The sequence below is a fragment of the Cynoglossus semilaevis genome, chromosome 12, assembly GCF_000523025.1.
Source record: "Cynoglossus semilaevis isolate Cse_v1.0 chromosome 12, Cse_v1.0, whole genome shotgun sequence".
In the NCBI taxonomy this organism is placed as follows: Eukaryota; Metazoa; Chordata; class Actinopteri; order Pleuronectiformes; family Cynoglossidae; genus Cynoglossus; species Cynoglossus semilaevis.
The window spans coordinates 14,510,871-14,523,961 of NC_024318.1; the positions used below are offsets into that span (position 1 = coordinate 14,510,871).

The 13,091-nt window shown below is 42.0% G+C and overlaps 2 protein-coding genes across 2 annotated transcripts in view; one reads left to right on the top strand and one right to left on the bottom strand.

The window, feature by feature from the left end:
- The window catches only part of edrf1 (erythroid differentiation regulatory factor 1), a 9,122-nt gene extending 4,524 nt beyond the window's left edge, over positions 1-4,598 (top strand). Inside the window, exons 13-25 of the mRNA XM_008322399.3 lie at positions 1-97; positions 188-259; positions 340-487; positions 570-761; positions 891-1,091; positions 1,190-1,408; positions 1,718-1,944; positions 2,440-2,598; positions 2,696-2,845; positions 2,950-3,103; positions 3,428-3,543; positions 3,627-3,787; positions 4,115-4,598. The exon at positions 1-97 is cut by the window's left edge and continues 188 nt beyond it. Coding sequence (XP_008320621.1) covers positions 1-97; positions 188-259; positions 340-487; positions 570-761; positions 891-1,091; positions 1,190-1,408; positions 1,718-1,944; positions 2,440-2,598; positions 2,696-2,845; positions 2,950-3,103; positions 3,428-3,543; positions 3,627-3,787; positions 4,115-4,274 — 2,056 coding nt within the window. The 3' untranslated portion in view covers positions 4,275-4,598. The remainder of the gene's footprint in view (positions 98-187; positions 260-339; positions 488-569; positions 762-890; positions 1,092-1,189; positions 1,409-1,717; positions 1,945-2,439; positions 2,599-2,695; positions 2,846-2,949; positions 3,104-3,427; positions 3,544-3,626; positions 3,788-4,114) is intronic.
- A 145-nt stretch (positions 4,599-4,743) lies between these two features.
- Positions 4,744-13,091, bottom strand: part of adam12b (ADAM metallopeptidase domain 12b) — a 70,447-nt gene continuing 62,099 nt past the window's right edge. The window contains exons 21-23 of the mRNA XM_017037311.2: positions 12,741-12,971; positions 8,912-9,087; positions 4,744-8,691 (exon numbers count right to left, since the gene is read on the bottom strand). Coding sequence (XP_016892800.1) covers positions 8,640-8,691; positions 8,912-9,087; positions 12,741-12,971 — 459 coding nt within the window. The 3' untranslated portion in view covers positions 4,744-8,639. The remainder of the gene's footprint in view (positions 8,692-8,911; positions 9,088-12,740; positions 12,972-13,091) is intronic.

The window sequence follows — 13,091 nt, forward strand, 5'->3', positions numbered from 1 at the left end:
CTCTAACCCACAGGATGATAGTAAGGCAGTAGCTGTCATCCGCTCTGTCGGGGAGCTGTCTGTGCCTGAGAAATACAGATCCACTCACCAGATTAGGGTAGGAATCACCTTTGTTAACACAAATCTCAGAGTGAGACGTTGTATAAAAGATTTCCGTTTTTTTTTTTTCTTTTCAATTATCTTGCAGCCAAATTGTGCTTTTCCTGTCTCTCAAGACAAGGAGGAAAGATGCAGACATGTCCTGAACTATGTATTGAAAGTGAGTGTTTGCCAGACTTGCAGTACTTATAATGGGATATGTTAACTACTAGCTAATATTCACGGTCATACACATCCCAGGGCCTTAAAGCAGTGGACATCAGCATTAAGAAGGAGAGCGATCTCCCTGCTGCAGACCCCAACACACCTATTCCACTCAAGTACGAGGACAGAAATGCAGTGGGATCCTGCACTTCTGAGAAAGGCATCTCTCTCCCTCTCGACAGAGGTCAGTTTGAGATATCTTTTTTTTTTTTTTTACCTTACAGTGTATTTACATCCAGCGTTAACCTAATCATATATGTCACCAGCTGGGCCTGTGCAGACGGATCAGAATCACCCGACACGCTCTGGGATGATTCCCGGCTCCTGGCAGCATCACATGAAGCTGCAGCTCTTCCTCAAAGCCTCCAAGGCCTATTACGTACTGTCTGACGCTGCCACCAACCTGTCAAAGTACGGAAGAGCCCTGCGTTACATCAAGTTGTCTTTACAATGCTACGGTGAGGACTCTTTATAGATTTAGCAAACAAATAATGTTTATTTAAATATGCTGCTTAAAGTTTTTAATTTTAACAGTCCAAAAACCATTTCTTTGACTTATTTCTCCTGCCGTCTGTCTCTTTGTCTAGATGCCTACTGCTCAGTCAGTAGTGCACTGCACCCACAGGTGCTGCAGTTTCACAGCCAGTGTCTGTGTCTCTGTGGGGACATCCAGCTGATGTTGGCGCAGAACGCCAGCAACAGAGCTGCTAATCTTGAAGAATATAGCTACCAGACCAAAGAGGACCAGGAGATCCTTCACAGCTTGCACAGGGAGAGCAGTTGTCAGGGTCAGTGCCTTATTATTGTTGGGCTGAGAGCTGTGGCTTTGGGTTTTTATTCAAAAATATAGCCAATTCCTTTCTTGTTTCTCTTCTATTTCCACCAGCCTTCAACATGGCCACAGACATGGCCATGGACCCGGAGTACCAGCTTATCGTCAGCAGCAAATGCTACGAAGCCGCTCACGAACTGCTGGTGTCCGAGGCTTTGAAAGATCAAGAGTCGGATCAGCTGGATCAGGTGCTCAAACGGTTGGGGAACATCCGCAACGAGATGGGAGTTTACTACATGAACCAGGCTGCTGCTGTGCAGACAGAAATGGAAGGTATACAGGTTTCCAAGTTTGGTTTGGGCTTAGAGATACTGCTGGCAATATCACTGATGCTGTTCCTTTAAAATAATAAAGACATATGGCTATTAATTGTTGGCAGGTGCAGCTAATGATCATGGTGATAGCAATTGATATGTCACTTATACACTATATATATGTATATATATATATATTGTGTTAAAAAGAGAATGTAAATAATATAAATATAATAAAACGTGTAGCGTTGCAGAAGAAGTTCATGACACTGGTTTAGATGCAACATTAACTGTGTGGTTTATTTTCCTTCTTGTTCTCCCTCCACAGTAAAGACGTCAGTGTCCGTAGCAGAGCAGGAGCTGTGGAAAAAGAGTTTTTCTTTCTTCGAGAAAGGCATGAAGGACTTTGTAGCCATCTGCGACAACACCAACACAGCCCTGCTGCTGTGTAACACCGGCAGGCTGATGAGGATCTGTGCTCAAGCTTATGGTGCCTGCTCTGCCAGCCAGAGCAGAGGGGAGTTCTCACCAGAGGAGGCGCTCTACTACAACAAGGTGCCATGTTAAACATGCATTTCATTATGCAGGGCTCATTTTGGGATCAAGTTTAGTGCATTACTGATATTTTACTCACTCAACTCTGTTTATGTTGGGGAGCTGTTGCTTTTTTAAGAAACTTGCCTTTAATTTTTTACAATAAATAATAGTATTTTTATTGCAATATACAGTATACATTTGCCAGTCCTTTATATTTTACTACTTATTTCTAATCTTGCTGTTTTCATAAAGAAGTCTTTATGATCTGTTCTGTAATTTTCAGTGGTGCAGGGCAGTGTAAACAGTGCCATCTTGTGCCGTTATGGTATTTAGGTTTGATATAAGTCCAAACTAGCAAATGTGACATGTATTCCAAAAAATATGGTATATACTGTAGAATACATGGTAGAGATGCTCAAGATAAAATATAATAAAATAAAAATATGCCTCAAGTTAAATAAGAGAATTTCTGGTCTTTATCCTAATGCTATGGTGATACTCCGATGCCCCCAGGCTATAGACTACTACCTACGTGCTATGAGGTCGCTGGCAAACAGAGAATACCACCCAGCAGTGTGGGACAGCGTCAACTGGGAGCTGTCCACGACCTACTTCACTCTGGCTACACATCTACAGGACTACGCTCCTCTGTCCAGGAAGGCACAGGAGCAGGTAGTTATTATTTTTTAAATTATTTCTAATTTGGTTAGAAATAAAAATAATTAATACAAATTCTACAACCACTGGAGTTTTTTTTTCTCCCTCCCAGATTGAACGAGAAGTGACTGATGCCATGATGAAGTCGCTAAAGTACTGTGACCTCCAGAGTGAGTCGGCACGTCAGCCGCTCTACCAGTACAGAGCAGCCACCATCCATCACCGGCTGGCTTCCATGTACCACAGCTGCTTCCGCAATCAGGTCAGTCTCTCTTTTACTAGCAGGAATGATGGAAGGGTTTTGTTTTTATTGCAGTGTAACACATATATGAGTTATTGGTGATTGTGGTTGTGTTCATGTGACAGGTTGGAGATGAACACCTGAGGAAGCAGCATCGCAGCCTGGCAGAGCTGCACTATAGCAAGGCTGTGGGTTTATTCCTTAACCTTAAAGATGCTCCATGTGAGCTGCTTCGCACACTGCTGGAGAGAGTGGCTTTTGCTGAGTTCACTATGGCAGGTAATACAAATAAATGTTTAGTTTTTTATGACAAAAACACGATGAGCAGTCCATAATGATGCTCTGTTTTGTATAAAAAATAAAACTTTGTTATTATGGAAGAATGAATGAGGTTTTCATTCAAGGTCAGCATTTACTTTACATTTACATTACATTTTTGGACATTTTTTTAGAAGTAGCCATAGAGCTAATGTAGACCATTAGGCCACTCTGTGATCAGAAGGTTCATGAAAAGGTTACAGTGAGAGGGTAATTCCACCATGCACACCAACATGTACGATGTAATAAAGTATCCTCTGGTGAAGTCCCTCTGTGTTTTGTCAGGTCAGAGCAGCAGCGCGACAAAGCTGAAGAGCCTGACGGCAGCTCTACAGATCATGACAGAAACTCACTCTGCTTTTCAACTGATTCACAACGAGCTGCAGGACGGGTGGCCGGAGGTGAAGATTTAAAACGACTCTCTTTCTGTGTTTGGTCTCTTCATCGCAAATAACCTCACGTCGTATAAACTCTGTTCTGTTAGTCGGCTGAACCGGTCGTCGCTGCGCAGTCCTCTGACGGGACCAGTGGTCCAGGCTCAGGCCTGAACCTCCAGGAAGTAGGAAAGCTAATTGGTGTGTTTGAACCAAGTTTCTCCTCCCTGCTGCTGCAGCTCATCAAGTTGTTGACCAAACGGAAGCCAAGGTAAGAGAGCGCGAGAGAATCTAAATATTATGGGGTTTCTTTTTACTGCAGGAGAAAAGTAAAAAAGGACCAGGAAATATACAGAAGTACCAGGTAGATATTTATGGCAGTAAGAAAGCATTTTCTGGGCTGAGCGTAGTAAACATGCCCGGTTGTACTGCAGTGTTTTATTTGTTCAATCTGCAACATCAACTCAGGGGCCTCATTCACAAACCAGTACATTCAACCCATTCTGAAAGAACCATAGTCAGCTGGAACACTTTCTATTTTTTTTTTAAAGAAAATTCCCTGCGGTGAGGAGGTGAAATTGTGTCTTCCCTTTTACAGCAATACTGAGGAGGAGCTGCTGAAAACGTACAGGAGCGTGTACTCCAAGCTGCTGCGAGCCGAGAAGACCGCACCTCTCCTCGGCCGAGTCGTACTCTACATGGAACTGCTGCAGCAGCTAACCCTGCAAACAGGAAATGAAGACGCAGGTTCACGTTGACGCCCGTACTACAGCCGGCTACAAAATAAAATAAAAGAGACTAAAGTCGGCGTCAACTCGGCTCAATCTCAGGCTGCTCTGAAGAAAGCTAATTCACCTCCTGCGCCTTTAAACCACATTATTATCATTGTTTTCAGCATGTGCATTGCTGGTTTTGAGTTGTACAGGTTTTGTTTTTGTTTGTTTTTTCTTAATTGTTAAAGATGTGAAACCTGCTCAGTGCAGGACTGGATGATATCATTTGATTCTTTAAATGTAATTTACACATTGGTTCTTGTAAAGTTCTACATTATTAAGCCCAGACTGAAACAATACAGAATTAATGTCTTACAAAAAAAAGGGTGGATTTAGGTGTAACTGAATGTTACGTTGACTTGTTGATTTCTTCCCCGAACAACATTGTGCAATATTGTGGCAACTTTCGGTGCAAAGATTAGTTTGTCCACAGAGCTGTATATATAAATATATATATACACACACACACATACACTTCTTTATATTCGCATGGATCTGCTGTGACATGGAAATAAAATATTTTTAAATTTATGTTGCGCTCCATCTTTTACCTCCATAATGTACTGGTCCTGGATCAGCCTACAACATTTCATGACTGTGACTCATCTCATGTCTTTTTACCTGACTGAAGCAGAAGGAAAGATAAAATTGTGGTGTGAGAGAAACTAATGAAACTGACCTGGACTAAAACGATGGTCCACCTAACTTAATATTTTGTTACAATCAGGCTATTTCTGCCCCTCAGTGTGACTTCTGCACCTGCCCTCAGTGGTTTTGGCCCAGTCCTCGTTAACAAAACAACCTCCAGATTTGAGACTTCATGTTTCAGCTCCTTCCACGTGGATATCATCATCTTTTCCAGGCCAGTTTCATTAACTTGTTAAAACCACAATTCAAAAGCAATATCTGATTTTCAATCTGTAATTTCTGTTATTATCCCACATTTCTATTATTTTAGCTGCAGTCAACTGATAAACACAGGGCCACAGGGGCTCCACAACGGCTGCAGGACTTTGTCCTCTTTGTTAAATCTTTAACTCCTCATCTCCAGCCATGTGTGCAGTACAATCGAATCCACTCTCTAACCAGCAAGTACAAGCTGGAATTCATTACTGTCCCTGGCTGGATGAGCCGGAGTAACAGTCTCTGCTGCTGCTCTGAGGTGTCAGCATTAATGCCTGATCATATATCAAATGAGAAAGATACTTGCTTTTACACTAGTACTTTACAATATTTATATTAAACAAAAAATGTACAGTACCAGCATTGTCTAGACCGCATTCAAATACTAAAAAGTGGATCTTCAGGGTTTTCTTCTCACCTATTTTCCAAGCTGAAACAACATACCACTCTATGGACCTGCCGCACCTGTGAATGGTGTCTTAATAAAAGACACTTTGTCTCAACTCCAGCCTCTCCTACTGTCATTTACTTTGATAATTAGTCTGGGGAGTGAGTTCTTTCACATTAGCCTGCTGTGTGTTTATCTTTCTCCCCTCTCTGTAATGTGCCGAGTGTCTTTTTACTCCCCGACTGAATTATATGGGAGCCATAAGCGAGTGTTTGACATATGGGCTGAGAGAGAGTCGGGCAGCTGTGAGGAGCGCCTGGGAAAAAAAAAGATCCCTCAGGTCTTTTGTTCTCTCCTCTCTGGAGGGGAGGAAAAGACAGGATGATTAAAGCTTTCTGATGTGACTGTGAATTGTTGTGTCCCAGCAAGAGATTCAGTTAGAGGAAACAACACCAACACCTGCAGTGGGAGGATGGAGGCAGGTGCTTCACTGCACCTGAGGACAGCTGCATTAGAGCAACACGTTTTTCGAGACATGCTGTAGTGATGACGTCCAACCTCATCTCTTCATATCATTATGATAGTGTTCACCATCAAACCATTGTCAACATCCTTGTCACCATTACCATATAAAAAGCATCATTTTTATTGTCATCATTATCATTGTTAGAATATTATATTTAAAATGATCATCATTGTTGTTGTCATTGTTGTTTATCAATCAACATTATCTGCATTATTAACGTCAATGTAACATTTGCATCACCATCAACATTAATATCACGGTAACATCATTATCATTCAGACACTGTCTTCAAAGTCTCAGGATTCAAACCCAGACCCCTAAACTATATTGCCATTATATTATAAAGTATCATTATTAAATATGATTCCTCTTTGTTTACACTGATTATCCCTTCTGTGTCTCAGAACCAAGGCAGAAGCCCCTCAGAAAGGTTTCAAGCTGGTGCTACCAGCACTCAGCTCCAATCTGTTTGGTGTGGACTTCATTCGCAGATCTGGGGAACTATAGTCTGGACACCATGAGCTCTGACTTGGCAGCACACAGACTCCCTGTAAGTGAAGCCAGAGCAAAGGCTCACTAGGCAGCCAGTGGAGTGCTGTCATGTGACCATTAATCCCACAGAAGACACTGATGAGGAGAGTGGTCTGCTGTTTGCTGTAGTGTCTCTCCAAACTCCAGGCTCTTCAAGTACCACCAGTAAGACCTTGAACATTGAAATACTGCTGCACCTGCCTACACTGTAGAGTCTACAACTGGAAATTCAATTTAATGCTAACACCCCCCCAACACACACACACACACAGATTAAACTGGAATATACAACTGTATTTAACAACTACCGTACAGTAAGTGACTCATCCGTGTAACTCTAACCTTAACCCTACCACAGTTTGAGAACCGTTGTTTGCCAATCTGAAATGCCATTTTACAAGATTAAAAAAATAATAATTAGAAAAAAAACGTTTTTATTTCAATACTTTACACCGCTGTTTTTAAAAAGCAATTGAAAGCAAGTGAAAGCGTCGTAAAAAAATCAAATCTACTTCTGGTAATGACCAAAAAGGCTCGATAGATGGCAGTGTTGAACAACAAGGCTGCTCAAGTGGAAAGGAACGTTCCAACTTTTTCTAACAATTGCCTTGTGTTCCCACGTTAGTGTTGGTAAACGTAGATTTAAAAAGATTTACTTCTCATCTCTTATCTTAAGGTGGCGCTCTTGTGCTCTCCATTCACCTTACAAAAATGTTCTTTAAATTTTGCGCTTAAAGACGACACAGGAGACACCATTGTCGTATTATTGTCATTTCAAATTTGACGGTATTGCAAAAACAAAAAAAAGTTACATTTACAAATGACAAGTATTGAACAACCAACCGACATGACACTGATATTTTCACATTTGAAATAATAAAAAGTATTCTGACGACTGAGAGAGAGAGAGAGAGAGCTGCAATCGTTTTAACCGATGATTTTGTACACATATGACAGCAAGTCAACAAAGTCACAACTTGTAAAAGTGCCAAACTCAAAGTGCAACAGAAAGTACGGACAGCGGTGCGAACATGAAAAACATGAAGTGTGGAAATAACACGGCCATAGAAAACGGACAACGACACGTTACATTAGGCAGAGGAGGAGACACGGACTACAAGGACACAGTGTCGCCTTTCATTGGACGTGGTTGAGAAGGAGCTGGAAGGAGCTCGAAGTTTAGGCGTCGTCCAACTTGGCTGCCGCAAACAGACAGAAAGTGAGTGTCGCAAAAACACAGCGACAGCACTGACTGGAGTCAATGACAGACACTAAAGTCTGTCTCCGGGCCAAACATGCAGAAGCTCGGCAGTGTGTGCCAGCATCAGGAGACCAGGACCACCACGTGTCACCAGACGTGTGCTTTTTCTGTTTGTACTTCACAGAGAATATGGACGCATGAGGAAATAACAGAGTAAGTGTGTGAATAAAACATATTCCTGGACTCCAGTAATTATTTACTTGTTTTGTATTTTTTCCCCACTGTTAAAACAAGTATTTTTCAGCATCGTGGTGGCATGAATATAAAAAAATTACTCAATATCCAATACCTCATAAATATATAAATGAATAAAATATAATATTCATGGACCGTAAGCTATTCTGACAACTCACTGAGTTGGCCTCCCTGTCCCTTTTTTCCCCCTCATTACATATTTAGCAATTCACTCAAAAAGTATCAAAAGCATTAAAGAATCTTAAAACAAAACCAAAAGGACACCGTGTTTCTGCTCTTTTCTCTGCTTTTCCAATGATGTGCACAAACTGGTGGTTTTAAATAATTCAATAAATAGTTTTAATCAGTACCTGAGTGAGGAGAAGAGAGCACCTGTCAGAGGGAACAGCCCTGTCGTGTGCCGTTGGTCTCTTTTTATCAGAAACTCTGGGACATTTCCAACTTTCCCGAAGGTCTCAAAGAGTTTCTGTGTTTAGTGCAAGTCTAAAAAAAGTCTCCGTCTACACCGTGACTTTGATTAAGTCCTCTGTCCGTGACGTCTGCAGCTCAGCAGTCCTTCTGATACTTTGGTGGTCTGTAGGGCAAGACTGGCACAGGCCTGTGGGATACACACCCAGTCACTGGTGTTAAATGTGCTTGGTTTCAGTTTCCATCAAACGGTGTTAGAGTTTAGAGGTTTAACACTATAATTTAGAGTAAAACTGAATTTTAGAAAATCTGGAAACTCAAAAGTACAACTCAAAGTGTTCTTTACACTTTAACCAAGCCATTCCATGACTCTTATTGATGTTCATCTTGTATTTTAGGTCCATACTGACCTGCTGGGTAAAGGGATCGTAGGTGCAGGCTTGGGCACGGTTGACAAAGGTATAGGACGTGGTCCGGTGCTGGGTAAGTGAACCCCTCCCTCTTTAAAACTGTGTGCCAGCTGTGAGCTCCTCCCAAGTGGGTCTGCAGGCAGAGGTTTCTGCGGCGGACTGGGTTTATCAAAGTCCTGCCAAAAAGAACAAACCACTCTTTAATTGATTTCATATAGACATAAGGTTGTTAAAACCGTTTGAAAAACACAGATGAAAACCAAAGTAACGTATCTCTTAAAAATGGATTAGCTATGTAGATGCTGCCAAGAGACGTGAGCAGACAGGTTTCACTAGAGGGCACTATGTCATCAACAATCTCCCTCCCTCTCCGTCTGAGCCCCTGAGTCTGCTCTACATGAGAGCAGAGGGGTATCTGACAGTGGTGTCCTCAGGTGTTACTAATCTATGGTGAGGAGGTGAGGCAGCGATAAACACCTGCTACCAGGACGCTGGCTCACATCATACAAACACACTCCACATCCACTCTGAATACATCACGCCACACACATAGATTACACGGATAAACATAAAACTGAAATACATAATTTTTCCAGAACGTAGACCGTAAAAAAAATGTTGTTTCGAACTTAGACATTTTTCGAATTTAATATGTAGCAGTTTTTCTCCCACCAAATAGGCTTTTAATTTTTTTTTATTTTATATTCTGCAGACTGTCGCCGTCTACTGGCCAAAGATGGCACAACCGACTGCACTCTACAAGTGTTTGTCAATCGTTATGACAGATATAAACGCAGCATTCACACTGTGCGGTAGAGAACTTAGCTTTAGCTCTAACTACACGGATATTAAACAGTAGCAAAATTATAAAAGGTTGAAATATAAAGGTTATTCAGTTTTGTTTTTTTTTTGAATCAGTATATCATTATGCATCGGGTTTCTGCCATCGGAAATTTGTTTTATTCATGTTCCACAAGGGTATGGTAGCCGAGTGACACAATTTATGGTAGGATTTTATTAAGAAATGCGGTCAGTTGTTTGGTTTTCCACGAACAACAGGTTTCGGCCAAAACAATACGTTTGTGCCTGATTTTGAAAATATAAACCAAGACTAAACGATATTTACATTTTATATTTGGATAAAATAAAAGATAATGGAGTGTTGTTTTATTAAAAATAAGTTGAATCATTAAAAATAAATCTGTAATTTATTTTCCAACATTGTAAATGCTGCAGGTGAGCCATTACAAAATGAATGAATAACAATCCCATAGTATAACACCAAAGAATCTGTCCTCCTATTTCTCCAGCTACGCCCCCTGATGGTTGACGTGAGCTGTACGCAGTAGAAAGAGAGGATGTTGCACTTCCTGCTGCACAGCCTGATTATCTAAACAGCTGTTTGTACAGTTTTTTTGGAAAGGTCATTATTTCTGCTGTGGGAACAGAGGACAACATATAACACAATATAACAATAACAATATTAATCTTATTTATATTTAACCTCTAGCAGTGTGATACTTGCAAGTTAAGATGTCGTGCAGGATATAATGTCTCAAAGCAAAGGAAGTTTTACTCAATGTAGAAAATTAACTTGCAGTGTTAGCTAAATTCTCCTAAAATAATCTCGTCTCCACACTGAGATGCCCTGCAGAGTTTTAAACCCTGATGCTTTAATCAAACCAACGCTCTGCTATCAACACAGCAGGTCTGTTCCACCCAGATCCACAGCAGCGTACGGTGTTCGTGGATAATAAAGATGCACACAGTAGGTGATTGTCATGATCCCATGAGAGGAACCTGTGTGAACAACAACCCAAACTAACGGCATTTCACAGAGTTCCACACGCAGGCAACCACCCACTGTGATCTGAAAGCATGCACCTACTCACGAGAAACTCCTACATGCATAAGTTATGGACGGGTTCGGTTTAAGTAACTCGGTCTCTGGACACGTCCTCCACTAAAACAGATTGATTCCTCAGCAGAGGCCCATGCACAGATGCAGCCTCTCAAATGCAAAAATATTGCAGGACTCGTGTGCATTCTAACGGCGCTCTTGGCAGGAAATCTCACACTTTAACTGGTGTCTTGGAGTTGTTCACGTCTTAATCCAAAATGAAGGATTACACTGTCCTCCGTGGTTGGAGGATGATCTATGAGCCCTGGGCTCACAGGCACCTTTCACAACCCACCGGAGGAGCTGAAAAATGCATGAAGGTCTGGCCCCAAACAAAGCTGTTTCTCCAAGTTCCTGAAAAGATGACGCTTTGTTTAAAGACGTGTTTTGCTTTTTTGTGACGCTGGAGTTCACGTTTGAAGCACATCTGTCCTGAGTTACAGCCTACTGATGTTGTATTCATTCAACTCCACAGGTGTCTGTTGTGTTTTCCTTCAGCGAAACAAAAGCAGATCTTTTGAGAGCTTTTTTAAAAACTCGCAGCTTCAACACCATCCTTCTGACTTCTCAGTGTTAACAGCAGAAGATGATTTTTTTTTTTTCCCCCTCTCTCGTAAACCGCTTGACATTAATGTGCTTCTATCCGCATGTGTGCATAAAACACCCAGTAAAAAGGCCTTTTTTTAACCGCGCGCTCTGACACGGACAGCGCAGGATTATGTCAAGTACTACAACACGGTTGTACTACACCAGCTCTTTTATGTCCGGGCCTGTTATTAAATCTCAACAGACTCCACTCTTGTGCTCCTGACCTGGGTGAGATGTTGCTGTTCGCTCCAGCTGCTTTATTACACCAAAATGAGCCTGTAGGTATGAGAGTGAAGCAGGATTTCATTGGACTGGCCGGTCAGTGAACAGTCGCGGGGCGGGCTTAGCCTTTCAGCAAAAGTGCGTCGTTAGTGGGTGATCAAGGACAATTTGTTCACGCAGCGAAGGACACCTCCTTCCCAGTGACTGATGGCTTTGGCCTTATAAAAATTTACAGAATTGTGCGTGTATTTATAGCATGTTTTAACACACACAGTGGCTTAAGTGCACATTAAGAGCAGCTAGCTGTGGATCAGCAGCTACTACCAGTCGTTTTAGGGTGGAAAGGTCAGCCGGATTAATCACCAGCTCCTCAGGAGACGCTAATGCGTCTCAGACACTTACGGCCAAATTACCCCTAGTGGCTCAGAGGGGGAATGGGTGTGAACAGGTAAAAGTGTAGCGTTCAGTACATAAAGAGTGGACCAGTTCACCACTTTATTGACACACTGTTGCTGATATTTCATTAATAACAGGATGTGCATACAACATTTGCATACCGTATACTAAAAAAGATTGGTATTACATATTCATGTATATATATTTATATCTTTACTCCCTGTGGAATATTGTACTGTATAGGTCATGTGTATTTATTCAACCTTTTATGTAATGTATGTTTATTTAAGGTGTTGAGGTTTTGCATATAGAAGACTCACATAAGCGACTGCTGCATCACAGGTGTCAGCAAAAACACGCCGTGAAATTACTCAACACCGCGACCGGCACTTCCAGAAAATTCCACAAGGCCACATACTCACCAAGAGAGCAAGCAGAAATATATTACAGTTACATTTTACAACTTATGGACTCACCTAATCTAATGTGTATTAAAATCCCACAATGTGACACTAAAGCCCAAGTACCACCTATGATACGCGTGCCATATTTTGAGAACCACAAGTTCAGTTCAGTAACTATATGCTGTAACTAAAACTGAACTCACTGTGATTGGCAAGGAGAAAGGTGAGGTCTTTCTGGGACTGGACCTAAATCTCTGCCAACACTGGTTTAGAGACAGTGAAATGGAATGGACGGTCAATAATCACACGTCACACCAACCTGGTCCGCTCTGTAGGATGACTGCTCCCGAGGCAGGCTGAGGAAAGGTGGCACTCGTGGTGGTGACAGCGACGTGTGGGCCGGCAGCGGAGGCAGCAGGGGTTGGCCCACATTCAGGGACATGGGCATGGGGTGGCTGATGTGCAGTGGCTGGTAAAGGGGCAGCCTGCGCAGGTTGTGAGAGTGGAAGTTGTGTTGAGGGAGAAGCGGCTCTGTGCTCAGGAGAGATGCCTGTAAGGAGAGGGAGATTTTTCTTGAATCATTCACATCCAAATGATTAAACATGGCTGTTTGAAAGAGCACGCACGAGTCCTTGGAGCTCCTTCACATCAGGATCACAACAGACCAAAC